The sequence below is a fragment of the Mytilus californianus genome, unplaced genomic scaffold, assembly GCF_021869535.1.
Source record: "Mytilus californianus isolate M0D057914Y unplaced genomic scaffold, xbMytCali1.0.p SCAF_4, whole genome shotgun sequence".
NCBI lineage: Eukaryota > Metazoa > Mollusca > Bivalvia > Mytilida > Mytilidae > Mytilus > Mytilus californianus.
The window spans coordinates 31,954,488-31,978,317 of record NW_026262690.1 but is presented as its reverse complement, the minus strand read 5'-3'; the positions used below and the strand labels follow the sequence as shown (position 1 = coordinate 31,978,317).

General features: G+C 30.9%; 1 protein-coding gene across 1 annotated transcript in view; it reads right to left on the bottom strand.

Moving 5' to 3' along the window:
• Window positions 1-10,625: 10,625 nt before the first annotated feature.
• The window catches only part of LOC127736903 (transferrin receptor protein 2-like), a 40,645-nt gene continuing 27,440 nt past the window's right edge, over window positions 10,626-23,830 (bottom strand). Inside the window, exons 6-12 of the mRNA XM_052247467.1 lie at window positions 22,938-23,030; window positions 20,723-20,907; window positions 20,210-20,347; window positions 18,514-18,657; window positions 18,072-18,261; window positions 14,965-15,124; window positions 10,626-12,236 (exon numbers count right to left, since the gene is read on the bottom strand). Of these exons, the coding sequence (XP_052103427.1) occupies window positions 12,068-12,236; window positions 14,965-15,124; window positions 18,072-18,261; window positions 18,514-18,657; window positions 20,210-20,347; window positions 20,723-20,907; window positions 22,938-23,030 (1,079 nt within the window). The 3' untranslated portion in view covers window positions 10,626-12,067. The remainder of the gene's footprint in view (window positions 12,237-14,964; window positions 15,125-18,071; window positions 18,262-18,513; window positions 18,658-20,209; window positions 20,348-20,722; window positions 20,908-22,937; window positions 23,031-23,830) is intronic.

The following is a 23,830-nucleotide window of genomic DNA, read 5'->3' as shown; positions in this document are numbered from 1 at the left end:
AAATGTAAAAGACCCTTTGATTTTATCTTGAACAAGTAAGAAGTTAGAGCTTAGGTCAAAATCTAGAACGTCAAATCAAACTTATAGACCTTGATGTCAATTTCAAGGTCATAAAACAAAGGCCTCAAATCAAAAGACCCTATGTGTGTACTATATATGGTTATGTTATATCACCATACAGATAATTTAAAATATAAGAGGGGAGAAAATTCCCATTAAATATCTACGTACCCTTTCAACCAAAATTAAGTTGTTGCGACATATCGCAACTAACAATTTAGTAAAAATATTTTGTCGATATCTTATACAGTTTCTGAAAAGAGGCAATAAGAAGCCAAAATCAAAATTTAGAACCTGACCTTAACCTTTGACCTTGACCTAATTTTTTTTTGATGGACCAAGGACCGTTATCAAAAAGACTCTAGGTCTCTATAACTTATGGTTTACCAGTTACAATTACATTTCACTTATTTTAAATACAGGAGGGGAAATAACTCTCATATGGAGTCTCCGGAATGCTTCGGTCAAATTATTCTTAAGATCCTGAGGATATAATGAGCAAATTGGTGAAATAATTTTATCGTAATCTTTTACGGTTGCAAAGGAGATGCGCACACAAGAAAAACAGTGTTTGGGGAGATAACTCTTCAAATAAAAAGTGTTCGGTTAAACAGGGTCAGTTTAAAAAGCACAATAACTTCGATTTCATATGCAAAAAATCTAAGCGACATCTTGTAAAACCACCACACACCGCAAGAAAAAAATGTGGTGGAAGAAAAAAAATTAATTAAAAACCAATTGTTCAGAGAACAATTGAAGGTCTTTCCACATCAATGTTCTAACTTATTGATAAGAAGCTATTTCCGGTTTACTCAAAGTTACTATTGGCGTCCAATGATAGGTTTCTGTATACTGATTAAAAAAATATATGTTTTTTATATATTTTTGTCTAAAATAAAGTTGATAATTTGCTACTTCCGGTTTAGAAAATGTCACTTCCGGTCTAAAATGATAGCTTTATTCACAGAGATTCCAAAACTAAATGGTTTTATATATTTTTGCCTGAAAAAAGGATATATTTTGCAATTTCCGGTTTAGAAAATGTCACTTCAGGTCTCATATGATAGCTGTTTATACACTGATTCCAAAAATATATGGTTTCTATATATTTTTGCCTTTATAAAGGGAGATAGTTAGCTACTTCCGGTTTGTTGAAGGTCACATTCGGTCTCAAATGATAGGTTTATATACGCCTATCTAAAAATATATGGTTTCTATGTACTTTTCCATGAAAAAGCGCAAAATTGCTACTTCCGGTTTACTCCAGGTCACTTCCGGTTGACATTTTTTAAGGTCATATGTCACTTAACATTTTGCAAAAGACCCTATGGCTTTATAATGAACCAAGTTGAAGTAATAATCAATTAACCTTATAATAAAACATTTCAGGGGCAATAACTCCTATAAGATGTCATTAGATTGTTTCAGACCAAATGTATCATATCTTCATCACAATAAAGCAACCATTTTGCACTAGTTCTTTTAAATATATCTTTAAAATTGTCAGAGGAGATCATAAAACAATGAAAAGTCAAAATTGAGAACATGATCTTGACCTCAAATTCAGTTTTATGTATCCATGACCTCAAATACAAATACCCTAGGTCTCTATTACTTACCATTCATGTGATACATTGACATATCACTTATGTCAAATACAAAAGGGGAAATAACTCTCATATGGAGTCTTCGAATCGCTTTGGTTAAAATTTGACAAAACATCCTTAGGATATAACGAGCAATTTAGTAAAATAAATTTGTCGATTTCTTTTACGGTTATAGAGGAGAAGCACGAACAAGAAATTTTTCTGTGTTTGGGGAGATAACTCTTACAATAAAAAGTCTTCGACTAAACAGGGTCAGTCTCAAAAGCACAATAACTGTTCAATATCATATGCAAAATATCTAAGTGACATCTTGCGAAACCACTATACACCGCAAGAAACAATTTTGGCGGAAGAAGAAAAAAATAAACAGAACAAATACAATAAGTTTTTCCACAAAATTGTGGAAAGAACTAATAATCAGAACAAATACAATAGGTCTTTCCACAGAAAGTGGAAAGACCTACTTACAGGCGTAAAAATAATAGCCACATTCATTTAAAGTAAACATTGCCTGAGGGAATAATTATTTCTAAATTCATAAAAGGATAATTTAAGAAATGTTTGTTATAAATCATGTACTCCTGAGCTGATGGTACCATCGGGGACGTTTAGTCACCCAGGAACGGTATCAACCAAGTGCTATAAAAAAATGAAGAAAGAAAACACTTTATAAATGTTATGCGTCAGAAGTGCTTTTCTGAATTTACCTTTGTCGGGAACGTTCAAAGCGGTGAAAAACAAACATTTTAAACAAAGTTAAAAATAATGATTTATTGTTAATTATTAACACTGAACTGTATCTCAAACAACAAATAATTATGTAAAAAGAATACTTGTGTGTGTTCTAAAACTTGTTATTTTATTTTAAGAAGGCGTACAAATTTTATTTATTTTAAACAGTACTTAATTTATATTGTTTAATGTGGTGTATATATGCATTTTAATAGTCACTTATAATTCTGTATAGAATGGCTCTCATTTTATTTTAGTATTATTTTACAATATATAAATATATATTGTATTTATTGAGAGATGAGCCTCTAATAAAACATTGAATTGAATTGAATTGTATGTAACGTGACTGACAATTGTTTTTAAATCAAATATTCAACAAAAAAAATCAACCAAATCAATCGTTAAAGCTCGCTTTTCACCTGTTTCTTAGCATCGTACAAATATATATGATATTTAACGACACTATAAACACATACAAGTATCCTCAGCTGTTATAACACTGATGTATCACACCAGTCATATATTATATATAAAAGAGGATATTCAAACTCACCAGTCGAAGACAAACAGGCAACAACATGACAAGAACGAAAAATGACAAAAAGACAACATTTACAAATCGTTTCCGCCGGATCATATGTCGCAGTTAAACCAATAAAAAAGGTTATATCGCCGATGGATCGGCTATTAAATTGGAAAAATATATCGCAGAGTTGTCTAAATTAAATCTAGGCTGTGGTCAGAATGTCTGACGTTTTGTGCCCCCCTGGAGATACCGCTTCTTTGTTACATAGTTCCTGTACCCATTAAGGCTTTTGTAGAATGACTGTGGAATATGCAAATATATATGAGTCCATGATTCTCCACATTAAATATCACAAATAACCTTATATTGGTAATAAGTACCTTGATATTAAACAAGGGTTGTAATGAACAAAGTTGTCGAGGCCATATACGTGCAGAACAGACCGACACACAGACAGATTGTAATTGAATAGAGATGGTGTAGCGGTCAACGTGTAGTTCACACATAAAGAAAGGCCTCGGTGACCGAGTGGTCAACGTAGTGCATCTACAGTGATCACTAGCCTGTCAACACTGGGATAAGTTCGATTCTGATGTTAATTGTCAAGAATTGCCAGTGCTCTGCCGAATGTCAGTGGTTCTATCTGTGTACTCCATCTTTCTTCACCTAATAAACTAATAAGAGAGGCCACCGTGATATAGCCAAGGTCGTTTAAAGTGAATTAAACTTAAAATAATAACTCGAACGACTACATTGAAAGATATTTGTTTTCTGTCTTCCTTATTAAAATACCCAGTCCATACCCACTACTAGCAACACTGCAGGTATCCAACCATGCCCACCACTAACAACTTTAGATATTTAGGCATATCGAGTTCGAACGACTGCAAATATAACTATTTGTTTCAGAAAGAACTAATAAACTTTACGTTTGTCACATTACAAACTGGTCCCAGAAAATTCTAAAAATCATTTCCATGTATTCTTAGGTGTCCTTGTTCATCAAGTATGGCATGACTATGTCGTCGAGGTTAGACTTTTTAAGATAAATACGTTTTATATTTGATGGAATTATATTGACAAAGGAGATTAGGGAATCAAATATACAGTTGGGAGGTGTATAATGTTTGTATATGTGCATGCAGTCGTTCGAACTCGATATGCCTAAATATCTAAAGTTGTTAGTGGTGGGCATGGTTGGATACCTGCAGTGTTGCTAGTAGTCGGTATGGTTGGATATCTGCAGTCGTTAAAGGTGGATATGGCTGCATATCTCTAGTCATTGGAGGTTTCACAAAATGCATTTAATTTAAAAAAAAATTACGGAAGAATGGTCTGATAAACATTGAAGTGTATTCCTGGAATCATTACAAACGAACCATTCATAGTGTACTTTGTGCGACTGGTTTTGGTCTTGGAAAATCAGAAATAAGGAATTAGTACCTGTTAATGTGAAAATTGCGTGCGTTTCATACTTTTCTAATCGTAATAGATTGCCCATTATACTTAGTACCCTTAGTGTTTTCGGTAGGAAAGTCGGTGCTAAATCCTCTGCCATCTCAATTCTGTTCCCTTCCATATATAAGTCAATTAGATTTGTGTCTTAGAATGGTTTATGTCATTAATAAACGGATTAGTACTGAATCCATATGGACAATAAATTTGATTTGCCTATAAGATTTTGATTTCTGTATTTGATAAACCGTGTAATATTTCGTAAACCACAACATCCAAGTATAAAATTGAATGATATATCTAAACTCCTTGGTTTTGTCAATTTAGCCATTGCTCCTTTTTCAATGCTTTAAATGCTTTTTTACATATATTCCGCTTGATTTATTGATCTGTTGCAGGTATATATTTAATGAAATGTCTAATGCCGTTATCTGAGATACACTTTGAAAATAGTTTTTTGAAAAGCTCTTTTGGATAGGCGGGATCAATAGTGTCATATACATTCTCACCGACATTTAGATAGGTTAAACTTTGCAGATCATTGAAGACAAATATCAATACCAAGTCATCAACGTATAACATGGAGGGTATATGTGTATCATCTAGTAGAAGCATTTGTTGGAATACCTTTCTGTTGTGACTTAGTATGTTTTGTTGAAGATCTAAAAGCTGAAGCCTTTCAGTATTTTCACAGTAAGCAGTAATTTCTGTAAGAAGTCCAGATTTTTCAAAACATTAACATCGTTAACGGTTTAGTTGACATTTTTGATAGCTATAGTGCTCCTAAAATGCTAGATAAAAAAATATATCCTGCCATTCTGCCTGTTATACAGTGATGGCTGAAAACTTTAGGAATTTAGGGTCCTCAATGCTCTTTAACTTCGTACTTTGTTTGACCTTTTTAACTTTTTTAATGAGAGCGTCATAGACGAGTCTTTTGTAGAAAAAATTTCAATCCTGGTTTCTATGATGAGCTTATTTGAAATAAATTTGGAACCAAATCTGGCTAACCACAATGTGTAAAATATAGCCCTTACTTGAATACCTTTTTTTAAAAGAAAGGCGAAAGACTACAAAAGGGATATTCAAACTCATAAGTCAAAAATATACTGACAACGCCATGGCTAAAAAAGAAAAAGACAGACAAACAACCGTCCATAAAACACAACAGAAAACTAAAGACTGAGCAACACGAACCCCTCCAAAAACTGGGGGTGATCTGGGAAGGGTAAGCAGATCCTGCTCCACATGTGGCACCTGTCGTATTAATCATGTTAGTACAAACCCGGTAATAAGTCTAATTGGGAAGGTCACATTCGGGGGGAAAAGGGACGGGATTGTAGTTACGACAATTGGAACATTCACGGATATTCTATAATGGTCAACCAACTCAATTTAATATTCATATTTATTATTTTGTCTTTTCTTTTGAAAAAAAAAATCTTTTTAATCATTTAATGTAGTGCAGATCAAAAGCAAAAGGCAATGATTAAATCTATAATCAAACGTCCAGTATATACATTTATGTATTCAATAATGAGGTCAAGTATTTATGTATTGAGATGTATAATAAAGGATCTTCTTAATTATGTAAGACTGAGGTTGATTAGTAATGTGGTCAATACGATTGGCATTTAAGAAGGTGGGACATTCTAATAAGGCCCCACCTTGTCTTTGATTGTGTAGTGATCATGACAGTTGTCAATCATGCTGGTAATGAAGCATTACTCTTACCTAATTAAAATGACAAGGGGTTAATTAAGCATTTAAGTCATATTGCATTTTTTATTTGTATTGTAAAAAATTTGTTGAACACTTTTGCTTTATACAATTTCTATTTACATGTTTTCAAAAACGGTCATTTATATACAAAGTCTTTTATTTTTTTCCCAATTTTTCAATAGTGTAAGATAATAAATGAGTTAATTTTACTGTGGGTGCAAATTTGACTACAGTAAATAGCGTTATTGTAAATGATCTGCACAGCAAATGCTTTGCATGAAATTATTTTCATCAGGACATTTCCTTTCAATATGTACATACTTGGTTGATCATCTTGTTTTACAAAGAGCTTTATTACAATTTTGACAAATGAATACATGTAATAGGCAATTTTCACGCCTGCATAAGGCTTTCTAAATCGTAAGCCTGGCATCTCAAACGACTTTTTTTTACTAAATCTTGTGTATTTCCTCTACCAAAATATTGATTGAAGAAGTAGTTGACATAGTTTCAAATGAACATGTACACAGTCATTGAACACATATTTAACACTTATGAGTGTGAATTCTAGTGGCAGATGTATGTACGTAGATCCCTCTGTTTACGGAGCACCCCTCGAGAGCTGCAAGGGTACAGTGGAATCCGTGTAACTCCCTATCGGGATTAATGGAGATGTGTCACTAACGTATTTACAATGTTCAATATAAACAAGGACAATCTCCACCCCAACACCAGGGAGTGTTAGGACACCGGGCTGATCTGTTATTATGGTGGAGGAAGCCGAAGTACTCTGAGAGAACCACCGTGCTGCTCGGCGGGAACAGACAAACCGAAGAGATATCAGCAGATTGATCTCCAGGTCAAAGTCGGGAGCAACTTTGACCAACCGAGGCCCCCATAGTACCCATTCTAGTTTAAACTCCGGTCTGGGTACCAGAGATGTGTGTGAGAGGGTGAATATCAACCTTCTGATGTACTGATATTTTGACCAAGAGACATTTGTATGTGAAATTATTCATAAAGGTCAAACATTTCATATAAATTTTTTGTCAAATCCCCTGCACAATATGAACACTGTGTTATACCTTATTCAAACCATGTGATAGCCAAACATACAATTGAAAACCATTATTAGTTTCCCCATCGTCTTACCATATAACATTTTTGATAGCTGTCTAGACTTGACTGATATATTAACTATTATATTATATAAGCAATAAAAAAGACATGAGTGTATCTAAATATATTTTATTTTCTCTTTACAGAGAAATTTGTTACAAAATGTCAATGACAACAAAACACAAATGAGTGAATAATCAATCATCAAAAATGAATATAATTATATTAAAGGAATCTAAACTCAATCAGTAAATAGATTTATGCAATCTTATTTCTATATATGTCAAAATCCAATTAAGACATGATTTCACATCAATGTTTTCTTTTACCTTCTGACTTTGGTATTACAAAAAAAAGTTGATCATGCCTGTCAATGTCACCAAGAAAAATTCTTGTAGGAAATTTTAATTTTAAGAATACAAAATCCTCATTGAATAAAAATGTTGGGGAACAACATCATAATTTAACAAATCACCAATTCATCAAATTGATAAATGAAGCTGTCAGTGAAATTATAACTGTCCAATGTTAAACTGTTATAGAAAACATGTTACTTTGTTTTATCTTGTACACTATTTGTTTTATATAACCAAAGTCATAAAAATTCAAAACTCTGAAAATCGTCATAATGGTGAAGGGGAGCATACTTCACCATTCTTAACAGTGTCATTAGATTTCATGAAAGTAACTCTTACTTATTGTATAAAGTGTAAATGGTCAAATGAATGGATGGTTGTATGTTACAATATGTTCTATCAAACTTTTTAAATCAATTTTGGGGGTCATGTTATTTTCTATTAAAAGGTTCCATCAATATTCAGTGTACAAAAATAAGAAGGAAATAAATTATTAAAAATCTTTCTATAAATATTTTTGGGGATCATGTTATTTTCTGACACATTTATAGATACAAAAAGAACATACCTTTTCCTTTCCTTTAATTTTTTATCACTTATTTTCTTCTATCTGCCATGATTTATCACAATAGAACAAACTAGACATTATTGAGATGGGAGCCATCTCTGTGGGCCCTGCTGTGAATAACGTGTGGTAAAAAATTTGTATCTTTACCATAGGACATGGGGTTGTCAATTGAAACCAAAGTTTTTGACCTTGACCTTTGACCTAGGAAGTTGTACATACATTATGACACACCCTCTGGTGTTGGTTAATATACATGTCAAGTATAAACTTTGAAATCATAACGGTTCTCAAGATATAGAGCGGACACAGTCTTTACCATAGGACATGTGATTGTCAACTGAAACCAAAGTTTTTGACCTTAATCTTTGACCTAGGAAGTACATACATTATGACACACCCTCTGGTGTTGGTTAATATACATGTCAAGTATAAAGTATGAAATTATAACAGTTCTCTAGATATAGAGCGGACACGATCTTTACCATAGGACATGGGGTTGTCAACTGAAAAATCAAAGTTTTTGACCTCGACCTTTGACCTAGGAAGTTGTACAAACATTATGACACACCCTCTGGTGCTGGTTAATATACATGATAAGTATAAAGTATGAAATTATAATGGTTCTCTAGATATAGAGCGGACACAATTTGTTACTGACGGACTAACAGACTCATCACTATAGGGCGACCCGCCATTCGGCTGGGCCCTCATGAAAAATCAATTTAAAAACAAGATTAGTTGGCAGAAGACAATAATGTTTTGAACTCTAAATCATAATTATAGATGCAGAAATAACAAGAATGTGTCCATAGTACACGGATGCCCCACTTGCACTATCATTTTCTATGTTCAGTGGACCATGAAATTGGGGTCAAAACTCTAATTTGGCATTAAAATTAGAAAGAGCATATCATAGGGAACATGTGTACTAAGTTTCAAGTTGATTGGACTTAAACTTCATCAAAAACTACCTTGACCAAAAACTTTAACCTGAAGATGGACAGACAGACAGATGAACAAACGAACGGACAAACGAACGAACGAACAGACGCACAGACCGTGGGGCATAAATATAATCATTTGCTCATTAAAAGAAATAATATGGCCTGAATATATCTGGTTTTGCATTTTGCTACATGGTCACTAACATAATATACAGTATTTACAATGTTCACATCAGGTTCAACATCTCATTGCACAACCCAACAGGTTTTGGCACAAAAGACAAATAATACAACAAATTATTTATATGGGAAGAACAAACTTTTTTTCAATTTGAGATCAGTGCATATAATCATGAATGAATGAATGAAATAATCAAATAGTATGGACAGTGTGAAAAACAGATGTACACCAACCCTTGTTAAGATAGAATAAGACCAGCATTTTGACATAATACAAGCAAGTTATTTGAATTTAAGTCCTACATAACAAAATGATATCAATATGATAGAGTAATGTAAAAAATTAAACTCCATCAGACAAGTAATGAGAACTTTTGCTTTTTAAATTAATTTCTAAATTTGCTTTTATCTTGATTTCTTGACTCATGGATGTGTGGCCTTGGTGGCTGCCTATTATGGATTTGTGGCTAAAGTTACAGCCTTTTATGGATTTGTGGCTTAAGTGGCTGCCTATTATGGATTTCTGAAGTAAGTGACTGAGCAGACAGGTAGGTGAAATATTATAAAGTTACTCTAGATAAATAAAAAATAATGTTTTAGGCTGTTGAAAATACAACCAAAATATCAACAAAAGTTTATTTTTATTTTAGCATTCATTTGTTTAAATTTTTACATATTCTTCTTTTCTTGCCAAAAAAATATTGACTTTCTAATTAAATTCAGGAAAAAAAATGTTGGATAAATATATCAAGTGTAAATAAATGGTATGATATAGTCTAATGAAAAATGAGCTGAAGGTGTTGGTAGGTCAACTACACTGTCTGACGTCATTAGTTAAGTCCAATGGTTGTAATTCTACAATATATAAAACAATATGGAAGAAACTCTGTTAATATCCATTTCTATCTTCATACCAAATAACATTCTATACTCAGCTTACACAAAATAATACATTTCAGACAATTTAAGTACAAGTATCTAAAATTGATGGAAAGACAGAGGTAACTAACAAAATGAAAAAAAAAAACATGCTCAGGAACAATAAAAATCATACAAGTCACATATAAATAAAACAAATTGCATATAATAATAGCAATGTATAGTCATCTCAACTCCTACATAATTGGCAAGATAAACTAAACATAATAAACAAATCTCATTAGTCATTAGTATATATCATTCAGATATTTATAAAGAAACATTTTTTTTATAAGACAATATCTTTATCAGTAAGAACTATTAGATCAAATCTTTGACAAATTAATCAATTGGTGGTGAAAAATACAATGTAATTTGCATAGCAGTAAACACACATTATACATTTATAAAAAAAAATATTAAAATTAACAAACATTAATTAAAACTTTTATTGACCATCATACGATAATATAATTTACAATGACAAAAATTATTCAGGAATGCACTCTGTAAAATCATCTACCTAAGTGCATGGACAAAATATTTGAGCTCACTTTTCATTTGATAAAAAATGTTGCTGCCTTTCATGAATGTAAAGTTCATTTTTTTATTCATTCTTTCTCTTTTTCACAAGTTCTCTTTCATACATTGAGTGCAACAGAGTACCAAACATTCATCTTTACAATTTGTTCTGAAAAACTCATTTTTATAGTAAATATTTCTTGAGAAACACAAAAAAATATTTATTTTATAGATCACTTAAATAAAGGGCTATAACAATGGCAGCATTACATGACCACAGCAACAAGTAAATACATAAAAAATAATGGTATTTCTGTTTCTATATTAACTTTATCAGCAAGAATATCAGGCGACCCTGACCAGGCAAGCAGATATTTCAACTGATGAGGTACGTATTAAAAAATAAAATGCCATTATTATTTTTATTTGCAATTTGTCTTAACTATATCCTTTGTTTGGTTTAGAATATGAAATTACATGAAGCAGTTGTCAAAACTATTTGTATGTGTACAAAGTATTGTTTTAGTTGTTCAGTTGAATGAATGACGGTGCATGCATTTCATTGATAAATTGATATGGACTGACATGAAAATGTCACGATAATGCATTGTTATGTGAAATCATTGCCTGGTTTTTTTAAGTATCACTCACACCCTGTTCTTGACCTAACAATCTAGGCAGTAGGATCAAAGTGAAACTGTACAAAGTGCAAATAAGTGTTTTTCTAGCTTATTTACATGAAATGTATTTTCAAAAAAGCTGTGTACTTGATGAAAACTGAAAAAAACATATTACATACAGTGTGAAAATCTGTAATTCTGGCTGCTTTGGTACTGTTCCTTAAATTTTCTGTCTTTAGTTAGTAACTCAAGTTGGAATTTTTAAAATCAATTTGGTCATATATTATTGTCTAAAAGACTTGTGTGTCAAATTTCTAAATGATTGGACAATTAGATAAAAAATTAATTATATAAAACCAAAATCTATAGATTTCTATGGAAATCAACATCACATTCACTCTATCATATAAACAAAATCATAGGCTGTTGTTTTAAAATGTTTCACTTGCTTTATGAATTTTTACAATTTACATTTATTCCAATAAATAAGTTTTAAAACTTTAAGTAAACTGTCTTTCATAGCAAAATAAAAGAACATGGTTAAACTACTCTTCTTTAAAAAATTCACATCTATAAATCCAAAAATAGGAGTAGTATTCAAATGGTCTTCTACTCAGAAATTCAAGTATGTATCATCATACAGATTAATGCATTAAATACTTGGAAAACAACTAACTCTCTTTGACCACCATTCAACAGTATCAAACAATTAAAATCAAAGTTTTGAAACATACATCAAATACTTTGCAAACAAAATATTGCTTCATGTAAAACTTGTCCAATGCTTTTTAATAAACACTGTATTTGGCTGTAGTCATTAGTTACTGTTGCTAATGGTAACAAGTTTTTAATGGAAGACGAAAGTCCCTCTGTTTTACTTTCTTGCAAAAGTGAGTAATGAGATCTGTAAAGAGAAAACACCATTTTAATTTTTTATGTTTCATTAATATCTAACCTCTTAACTTATTCTACACATTATACAATCAAAATACAATTGAGCGTTGTAGATTGTAACTACCTAGATTCTAGAAATACTTATTGTGCACCCAACCAATCTGCTAGTTGTCATACATAGGAGAAGTAACAACTAATGATACAAGCTACACTTCATGCATTTAGCTTGTCTGTACAAAAGCTAAAGAATTTTACATGAATTGATTTAGTTTTCTATGTTGTGTTTTGTGTGCTGTTGTTTGTCTGTTTGTCTTTTTCTTTTTCAGCCATGGCATTGTCAGAGTTTTTTCGACTTATAAGTTTGGTATCTTTGACTTTTCTTTTTCTCCTCTTCATATGCATATTTACTGATAAACAATATACTGTGGTTTTCAGTCTCATCTTACCAATTCAATTTCTTACTGGTTTCAGATCTCTAAATATCTGACTGTTTATTATTCATCAAAGTAAATCTATCTGTATACTCAGGAGGATTTACAGTTGGTTTTGTGTCATTTTATTGCTGTCCTTTTGACATATATCTCACATCTCCTTTTATTCATTTTCATACTTAGTCACAATATCCCCATGAGTGTCAGAATACAAAGCAGACTATTTTCAGAAAGGCCCTTTTAATTTTCATATACAGAAAATAGAATTGAGAATTCTTTGTCTAACTAATAATTCTGGTTACAGAAATTGACTGGAAATCAATCTTTATATCAAGGTCAGATACTTGCTTTACTTTTCTCTTTGATGCAAGTTTTTTCTACATTTTTATTACATTATAAAAGAACCAAGAGTTTTAAGATAAACTTTTAACACAGAGATATATCTCACCTTCTTGTTATTTTGATAGTAAAATGCAAATGTTGAAATTAAAATAGCTATTCTTTAACATGTAAGATATGCAAAATATTCACACAGGGCCAAAAATTATCAATGGAAATGAGATTTGCCAAAGCTAATACAACTGCATACCAAATATCATTGACCTACCACTAGTAGTCCACCACACACTGACCTAATTATTAACTAGTGCATGTAAACTAAGCAAGTTTAACAAGTCAATAAACCATAACTGGAGGGGGAGGGTCAAATAATCTCCACGTAAATGAGATGTGCCAATTCTTATATAACTGCATACCAAATATCATTGACCTTCCACTAGTGGTTCCCCTTTAAACTGACCTAATCACAAACTAATACATTGTTGACAATGCCGCTGCCGCCACCACCGCCAGAAACAGTATACCTATGTCTAATATTTGACTCTGTCAGTGAAAGAAAAATGATTTATATTTGTACTTTAAATTGGTGTTGCTGATTAATGTATCATTGCATTTTGATCTAGACTTTGTTACAGATACATATAATTTTGTAATAAAATATATCTTATTCGTACTGGTTACAAAATAAAATATATCTTATTCATACTGGTTACAAAATAAAATATATCTTATTCATTATGATTACAAAATAAAATATATCTTATTCATTATGGTTAACTTCATTTTGAATTGAGCTGCTTTGATAAATTATATATTTTGTGTTTCTGATCTTAGAAATAGAGTTATTGTTCTTAGTATGATTATTTGTCATGTCCTAGGAAATGTTGTATTGATTGCCAATTATAAACTAAAGAACCCACCCAGAGTCATATATAACCTTAAACTAATGATTCTACACAATGATTGTAATTAAATAAAAACAAAGTCAAGTGGAATTAAACTGGTATATAATTAAGAATATCTATTTATATAATTATAACCAAATATCAGCTCAATATCTGTTGACAATGAAGGTGATAAAACTGTTTCTCTAATTCTTTGACAATTTATACCTTTCTGCACTCATTGTATAAAAAAATTTAATCAACGTGTGGTTGCCGGTGATCTCAGAAGATGATTGGATGAATTTAAGGGTCATAACCTTTATCAGCTCAAAATATGCTAACAGGTGTTAATGAAATTGACAACTTTGTGAAATGTGGAAGGCACTCGAAGGGGGTTTTGGTTTAACAAAAGATGAAAATGTATTTTTAAATCATTAGAGAAACCGATTCTTACATAGTTACACGTGAATTATCGGATTTATCCAATCTCGATAGTTAAATTATAAATTTTAAAGTCCTCGCCAAGGCTCAGACTTTAAAATTGATAATTTAACTATCTCGATTGGATAAATCCGATAATCAACTGGTATCAATGTAAGAATCTATATGTACATACTAATATCATTTTCCTTCAGCACTGTGCAGATTTAATTTCCCTTTGCACACAATATAGATTTTATTCCCCCTTTGAACATGATATGGATTTGACTTCTCTTTGTTAACAGTGTAGATAAACTTATAGTTTTCTCCCATCCTACATCAAAATCAAAATACTTATTTCATGAACAGCTTTTGATTTGTTCCTTATGTATATCTTTTTATGGATTGAAAATTTTGATTTCCCCTTTTCCTTTCACTTTGTACACAGTGTAGATTTGATCCAATCTTTGAATAGAGTGTAGATTAGATTCCTCCTTTGTACACAGTGTAGATTAGATTCCCCCTTTGTACACAGTGTAGATTAGATTCCCCCTTTGTACAGTGTAGATTAGATTCCCCCTTCAACTGGAAAACAATTTGAATATATGCACTTTATCATTCAATTATCAATATACAAGTTTTTGAATAGCATTTAAATAATTACCTGTATTTATTTGGCATTAATAAAATTCTCTGTAATCTCATTATTGCATCATTTATTCTTCTCACTGCTAAACGATCCTTGGATTTTAAAAGTTGTGGAATGTATTCAGAAAATGTCTTTCCTGCATTTTTCAATTCAGTTGCCTGTTCGAGTATAATATCTGAAAAGGTTTTATTATCATTTCATTAGAATTAAGTTTATTTGAATATTTTTAAACTATGCACAAAAGAAATACAGCATATCCGACAATGACATGGCAACCTAATAACATTAAAGACCAAAAATACATCCTTAGGAAAACATATTGTTTATGAATTTGATGACATGAGTTTTAGTTTTCTAGTATCATACCTATGCCCTATAGACATTTTGCACTAGATCATGCTCATCCTTTGACAGAAATCAGCTTTTCCCTTAATTTTAAACTTGTATGAAAAATCTTTAATCCATTACATAAGCTACAATGAATTATTGGAATTGTTGCAATAATAAAATGGAATATTTAGAAGGCATATAACCAGAAGTCAGTAAATTGGTCCTATAAAATATATGGCATGAGGATAATCTGATATCCTTAAGGTCAGGCATGGGATAATCATAATCAGTAATTGTAATCCGCTGTAATCAATTAGATTTTGCAATGTAATCCCATGTAATCAGTCATCATGCAATTTCTAATCACAAGTAATTGTAATTTAATCGATTACAATGTAAAAATCAGGTGTAATCATGATTATTTTTAGATTACTTTAAGACTACATTCATATGATTACTTGCTGATTACTAATTTTGTATATGAAAATAGTTTTTGATATACAATATAAAAATAAGAAGATGTTAAGTATGAATGAAAAAAGTTATCAAAATTGTATTCACTATGATTGATCATAGTTCAATATGATTGCTCATAGTTCAATATGATTGATCATAGTTCAATATGATTGATCATAGTTCAATATGATTGATCATAGTTCAATATGATTGATCATAGTTCAATATGATTGATCATATCTTCTACATAACAAGTTTAGTGTAACCAAGTTGGGCATGTAGAGTGGAAATGTGTGATTTTATTTGTAAACAGTTCTCTAAAGGAATTTACCTTTCCAAACGTTTCATTGTGAGATTGAGTCCTTGTGATAAAAGAATATGCTTTGAAAGCATTGTATGTTCCCTGATGGAATACTTCTGATATTTACTCCAATTTTAATTTACACAATATTTTGTTATAACTACTGGAAAATTCAAAAGCATAGAACATTAAAGGAATTTAGTTCCAATTTTGACTTCAATGATCAACATAAATGTTTATCAATGGAAATTAATTTTTTTTACAATTTGTATAAATTTTGTATTCCATAAATAATTTATTATGTGCTTCTAACTATTATAGTTATTTTCAAACAATTATATACATTATGTGAATAAACTGCTTATAACTTTATTGATATTGCAATTAAGACAATTAATTTTTAATACCCAAGCCATGTATTGTTTTTCAAAAATATTGAAGTAATGATTAACACCTGTAAAAACATATGTTTGAGTCCATTATATCCCCACAGACAATAAAACTACTTAATTAATTTTTCATTATTTGTTTAGGTTTTTTTTGTTAATCGGATATTTACAGTTGACTCAATTTTTTATAAAAACAGAGTTAATTCTTTTATAGAAAAAGGACACTTGTCTATGGTATCAAAATTTACACATGTTACACAGTTCCTAGTCTAAATTATCAATAAGATGAATAAATAAAAGAAATAAAAAGCTACAAATTTTCACAAAAAGTATCTTCTCTGTGAGGATAAAAAGTTTATAAGAAATTCTTTAATATTATAAAAAACAATGTAGTCATAAATAATCCAAAGTAATCACGATTACTTTAAAGAAAAATAATCTAATGTAATTGATTACATTTGAATTTAGGTGTTATTGTAATGTAATAGATTACATTAAATTAGCAATGTAATTTTAATTTAATTGATTACATTTCAAAGATATCCACCCCATCCCTGCTTAAGGTGTAAAAATATTGCCTTAAGTATGACAGTTAAAAGTCCAATAACTCTGGTACCACAAACACAAAACAGTTCAAAATTGAAAGGGAGCCTACATTCAGACAACTATGTAGCAGAGTATGTAGGAAATTGATTTACGCATACTATCTTGCTAGTACATAATGTGAAAAATTACCTAAATCTGAGGGTTGAAGTCCCATAACTCTTGAAAGACAAACAGGAAAATTTTCCAAGTCAGCTTACTTTCCAATTGCAACAGTTGTGTAACTTTTCAAGTAAATCAATCCAAACATACTCTAATATTCAACATGAGAAAAATTATCTTAAATCTGACGGTCATTGTCCTGTAACTCTAGAACAACACATCAGAAATTATGAATATAAAAAAGGAGTTTTCTTTTATAAATACCAACAACAGCACAGCATAAAGTTTTGAGTACATAAATCCAAGCATACTTAGTGTATGATATGTGAAAAATTGTATAAATCTGATGTTAAAGTTCCATAACTCTGGAACGACAAACCAAAAAATTTCAAAATTGGAAAGGAGCCTTTTTTCACCAATTCAAATATTTCATGCAAGTTTTATGATTTTGAACAAATCATTTTCAAGTTTTTGTATGACATACTTGTTAACTGACAGACAAACAATGGTAAACAATAATACATCCTGGCAATGATGGGTCTATAAAAATTGATATATAAAGCATTTATTATTCCAGAGGAACAATCAATCAGAACTTAAGAAAAAGATCTATAAAAAAAAAATATAAAGAATGTACTAAAAAAGTTCATTTAAAATTAAAATTTCTCAAAATTCTGTCTACAGAATTATGTTTAAAAATGATATATTATTGCTGTGAATATTTCTGTGATGATGAGTAAATCAATGTACTCATTTTTTTTGTGTAAAAATAAAAAAAGTCTCAAAATTTAGAGAAACAAAAAATATCAAAAAATAAAAAAGATTACTGTAACGACCGTGTTGCGTAGCAATAATTTTTTTATGTTTCTTTATGCATCATTCAAACTTAACTGATTCAAACAGAGATTTTTAAAAACATGTAATTAAACTACTATATTTACCTGTACTTAAAAGTTTTGAACTGCTTTCTTTTATCAACAGCACTGTTTTCATTATAGCATTATAAACATTACTAGTAAAGAATGTTATATTGAATGGTAGAAGTTCCTCATCCAACAGTCTAAGTGTTACAAGGGAAGCAACTCTTGCTGCTGCTAAACTGTACATGTGATGGTGATCATCATCTGATGTCTGTTGAAATAACAAATATATCATAATGCACACAATACTACTACTGGTGGAACTTATATTTAATAATTTATTTGGAAAAGATATTGCAATACTTAAATAAATTAATTTCCTTTTTATAACTGATGACAATATTAACAACTATTCACGCAGTCTTCTCAGCTTTCAGTAAATTTTATTGCATAGGAGATAAAAGCTAAGATAAAGTTTACAAATGTAACTCATTATCTTTCTAAATATTTTAGTAACAGTTACCTGAGTAAGGTTATGTGTCTGTGATACAGAAGCATGAAAGACTGGTACCCCAAACTGCTGGATCTTTGTCTCTGTTTTCATATTGTGTAACAAACCATCCCATGTGTTCTCTAATACTAAATTATCGTTATTTGGATCTGGAACCTGTCACGTAAGATAAAAAAAATAAATTGTACAACATATCTAATTGTTCTAGACAAACATATTTGATCTAAATTTCGTTCAAAAAGGTTTATTTTCATCAAAAAAAGCTGTTTCTAAAGTTATACAACCACTACTTCTGGGCATTTAGATAAGAACATACAAGAAAGTGGGTCTCATTGGAGTGTAAGCGGGATTGGCTGATTTTTTGTAAGCGTGACACCTGAAAAGTCAAATTATTTTGCATGAAAACAGGAAATGAAGTCAGGCGGGACACATGAAATTACAAGCGCTATTATTACAAAGATAAGCGAGATACAGGATTCTGACAAAAAGATAAGCCGGATCCAGGATCAGATCCCCCTCCAATGAGACCCCCAAGAAAGTATTACATGTTTTAAACAATATAGTTTCTATGCATAGCTGTAACTTTGTCAATAAGTAAAATATTTGGGTAATGTTATCAAATGAAAGCTTTTGTTGAAAAATTCTTTTGAATAATAAAAACATATATAAAGGAGTAGGTTCGATAAGGCCCTTAAATGGCCCCTATTTCTAGCTTTATAAAATTCAAATTAGGATTTGTTGACAAATATTACAATGAATCATAGCTAAACCATAGACTAGGTAGGAAATATACCTTTTTTGTTGAAAATTTATTTATTAACATTGTTTTCATGATGTCACAAATAGCACACATATATTGATATTCAATGAAAACTACAGAAAACAGGTAAATTTCCATTGTTTTTTTGGATTGGAAACTTAGAGCGCATGCGTTGACAAGAAAGATCTTTTAACAAATTGTCTATTGTAACATTCTAAATATCTAATTTGAATATTTAGTTTGTCCAAGCCTGTGTTCTATGCTTCATAGGCCTAAATTTGGTAGAAATTCAGATGATTTTGTCAATTTTCATCAAAATTTCTACTTTTGGTCTATTTGGGTTGTTAATATTAAGGCTTTAAAAAAAGCTACACAAAAAAAGTTCCATTTCATTTTCTTACGTGTCTTTTCATCCACTTGAAACATTTTTATTTTCAAACAATGGACTTAATATTCATGGCCAAATATGACCCTTACTGAACTTACTCCTTCAAATAGGAGGGCAAATTTTCCCTGTTGCTCAGACCAGAAGTACATGTTTGAGAACTACCAAATTTCCAGGTACCAGTGCTCTCTAATATGCAATTGAATGTTGAAAATTTTCAGCACAATAAAGGTATAGTTTTGACATGAAAGGAATGTCACTTTATTTGAACTGAAAGCAAAATAGCTATGAAAATAGCCATTTTTTGTCTTGCATTTTTCATTGTGGATGTGTTCTTTTTAATACACACAATGCCTCTATTTGTAATGAGTGTCAACACATAGCACATGCATATACTAAGAATATGCTAACTTTACTTGAACTTTTCATTTTAGTATGTTGAAGTTCTTCTCTATACAAACACATTCCACATACAAATGCCTATTAAAAAATGGAGAATTTGCCACGCTTATGGAAGATTTAGCAGTATTTTATATGTGACTTGTCTATGTTTGTTTCCTTACCTCCTTTACCACACTGCTAACAAGTTCAGAGAACATTGAACTTCCTGCTAGATGTAACCAATGAGATCCATTACTAATCTGTGCAAGGTCAAGGTCAATGTAAGCTACAGCTGATGATTGGGTGGACATGGTCTGCATCTACAGAGAATATGAAAGTGTTGGTCTTGAAGATTGAATAATGTCTGTCATTAACACTTTGAATATGCAGGTATTTCCAATAGTAAATTGTATACTAATACTTTTGATCAATATGTCAGTATGTTTTGTGTAAATGTTTGGAGTTACCTATGGTTCTAGTAATTAGAAGGATTCTGCAATCTTGGTGAAAGTTGTATCATGAACCCACAGTTTTAAGTCTTGTAAACACTTGTTGTATTATTATCAGTTTCAGGGAAATGGCCATGGAGACAGAAGCCATAATGGACACCTGGATACCTCAATAATCTCATCAACCTTTAGGTTTTTACAATTGTACATGTTTCATTGACTGTTGATACAAACTGATCTCTTTACCTTAAGGTACTGACTAAAACCCAGATCTGAGATACCATCATGGTCCCAGGAATAAAATTTGACACTTCTCCATGGAGTCCATCCATTTCCTCTCTGCATGTCTTTAAAACTTCTGGCTAACTCTAACAGATAGCTGGTACCTACTTGTAGCTTTGATCTGGAGGCACCAATCAGGATAAATCTATCTGTAATTCATAAATGTTATGAATAAAAAAATGTTTTCATCTGTAAAAAGATTTATTAAATCAAATCATTTAGAAGCTCCAAGGAGCCTTAATTATAACTTGTCAATGTCTAACCTAAAGTATTTAATTCACTGATAGATAGTGGGATCAGTCTGCTCAAGTTTTGTTTGAAAATGTTTCAAGGAAGGTTTTTTCATGGTTGTTTTCGATTGAATGAATCTAAAGCATTCACTCTAAATTTGGTTAAAATTGATTTTTTTAATTGAAGCTACTCAATTTAAGGAAAATCATTTAGGTATTATATTATTCATGCACAATTGACCTCAGTTGGTTATACATTTTTTGGAGACAATTTCTTATATGATCTCGTGTTAATCCATATTCTACAATGGAAGCCAAATTGCATTTAACATCATTATAAAAATTACAAACTTCAAGTATCATCAAATTATCTTTCAAACAGTAATATCAATTAAATTTTTTTGCATCTATTTACCATGACCGTGATAATGATAGCAACTAATACTGATTTTGTTGTAACAAATTCACAAAACACTTTCTTCAAAAGGAGAAGATCCGCCAAGGGCTAATTTTGGCCTAAAGATTGGGACTAGTTTGGTCATTAAAGACGCTCAAAATCAAGCTTAAATATGAAGAATCTCTTAAATATGCTACAAAACATCACTTTTCAGATGGTTTTTGTCTAAAATGGAAGTGGCCGCATTTTTATTCAGTCTCAACCTTTATATATATTATGTATTATCATAAACTACAGCATATATTTGAATATTTAGACTGAACACAAGTGAGGTCACTTCCATTTCAGACAAAAACCTTTTAATAAACAGCTGCGCCACAAGCGCATGATATGCCCGTTGTCTTGTGTGTGAGGTTTTATGCAATAATCATAAATCGTTTCTGAGATACGGCGCGACATGTGAAAACTCCCCTTTTTTTATAAAAAAATCAATAACTCTAAAATAAAATTTTGAATCATCACCAAAAAGTATACAGATCTTTAGATTAATATAATTAAGAAGTGTGTAAAGTTTTAAGCAATAATCATAAATCGTTTTTGAGATATGGCGCGACATGTGAAACCCCCCCTCCCCCCCCTTTATTTACAAAAAACTCAATAACTCTAAAATAAAATTTTGAATTATCACCAAAAAGTATACAGATCTTTAGATTAGTATTAAGAAGTGTGTAAAGTTTTAAGCAATAATCATAAATCGTTTTTGAGATACGGCGTGACATGTGAAAAAAACACCCCCCTGTTTTAGTTACAAAGTCCTGTAACTCAAAAAGTTTTAATCTTATTTTCACCAAAAAGTATACAGATCGTTTGACCATCATAAGAAACAACTATGTTAATTTTCATGAAATTTGGATAAGTCGTTCTCAAGTTACGGTGAGACAAGTGGACGCCGGACAGACGGACAGATGGACAGACAGACAGACAGACAGACAGAAGCAGGACATTTGTATACCATAATACATTCCGTCAAAATTTTGACGGGCATATAAAAATAAGCACAAATGCTAAAATTGTGAAGATAACAGTTATTTTGAATTTATTATGCTAGTTCCTGATGCATGAGCATTGTATTGTCAAAAACAGCCCAGATTTATGTAACAAAATTATTCTACTTTCCAATAAATAGCTAAAAGTTTACAATTTTAACATATTTTTAAAATGCTATATTTTGGGGCTGAAAAGGGGTCTTACCAGGCCTACTCCTTTGTGACATTGTGTAAAATCCTTAGTAAAGAAACAAAATTTGATTATATATGTATAAATAAGAATGTATGGGTCATGGCATTTTTTATTGTTTCTGTTCATTCCTAATTTTTATCGACTCTTCACAAAATAAGAGCTTGACATATTGTATGGAAACCTGTGTTTTGTTGAAGACTGTATGTTGCCCTCTGGATGTCTTTTGATCATAATCTTTTGGTAATAATTGTTATTGGGTTGCAGTCTAATTGATGTTTACCCTTTTATTTATATTTAACAGTTTGATATTTACCTCGTTCTAAATCTCCTGTTATACTAGCGACCACATTCTTGACACTCTGTGTTATCTGCATATAATTTGACATCAATCTTACAGATACATTTCCTGAAAGGATACAATTATTTCTAAATTTATAACACTTGTGCCCTTGCCCCTTACAAAAAGGATAAGGGCAAGGGATTTAAATCTTTCAAATAATGGTAAAAAGGAATGAAATCAATCTTAAATAATTCTAATGCAACTATGTCCCCAAAACCTGGCTAATTTATGCAGGCTTGACAAAAACATGACCCCATAATACACCCAACCCCCTTAGAAACATCCTTGCTACACTGATGTTTTGGGAAATGCAAATTCCTATTCAGACTTGTGAAGACTAGATTAGTATAATATATTATTCCTGTTCAGACTCGTAGAGACAAGTCGAGTATGATTCATTATTCCTATTCAGACTTGTAAAGACAAGGCTTATATAATCAATTATTTCTATTCAGATTTGTGAAGAATAGCTCAGTAGGATATATCATTCCTATTCAGACTTGTGAAGAATAGCTTAGTATGATTCATTTTTCCTATTCAAACTTGTGAAGAATGGTTGCGTATGATTCATTATTCCTATTCTGACTTATGAAGACTAGTTGAGTATGATTCATTATTCCTATTCTGACTTATGAAGACTAGTTGAGTATGATTCATCATTGCTATTCAGACTCTTGAATATTAGTTGAGGAGCATGATTCATTATTCCTATTAAGACGTGTATGACATATTGAGTATGATTCATTATTATTTATTAGACATGTAAAGACCAGTTGAGTATGATTCATTATTATCACTCTGACTTGTGAAGAACAGTTAATACGTTTCAGTCTTCCTAGTTGAACTTGTTGAGAAAAGGTTTGTAT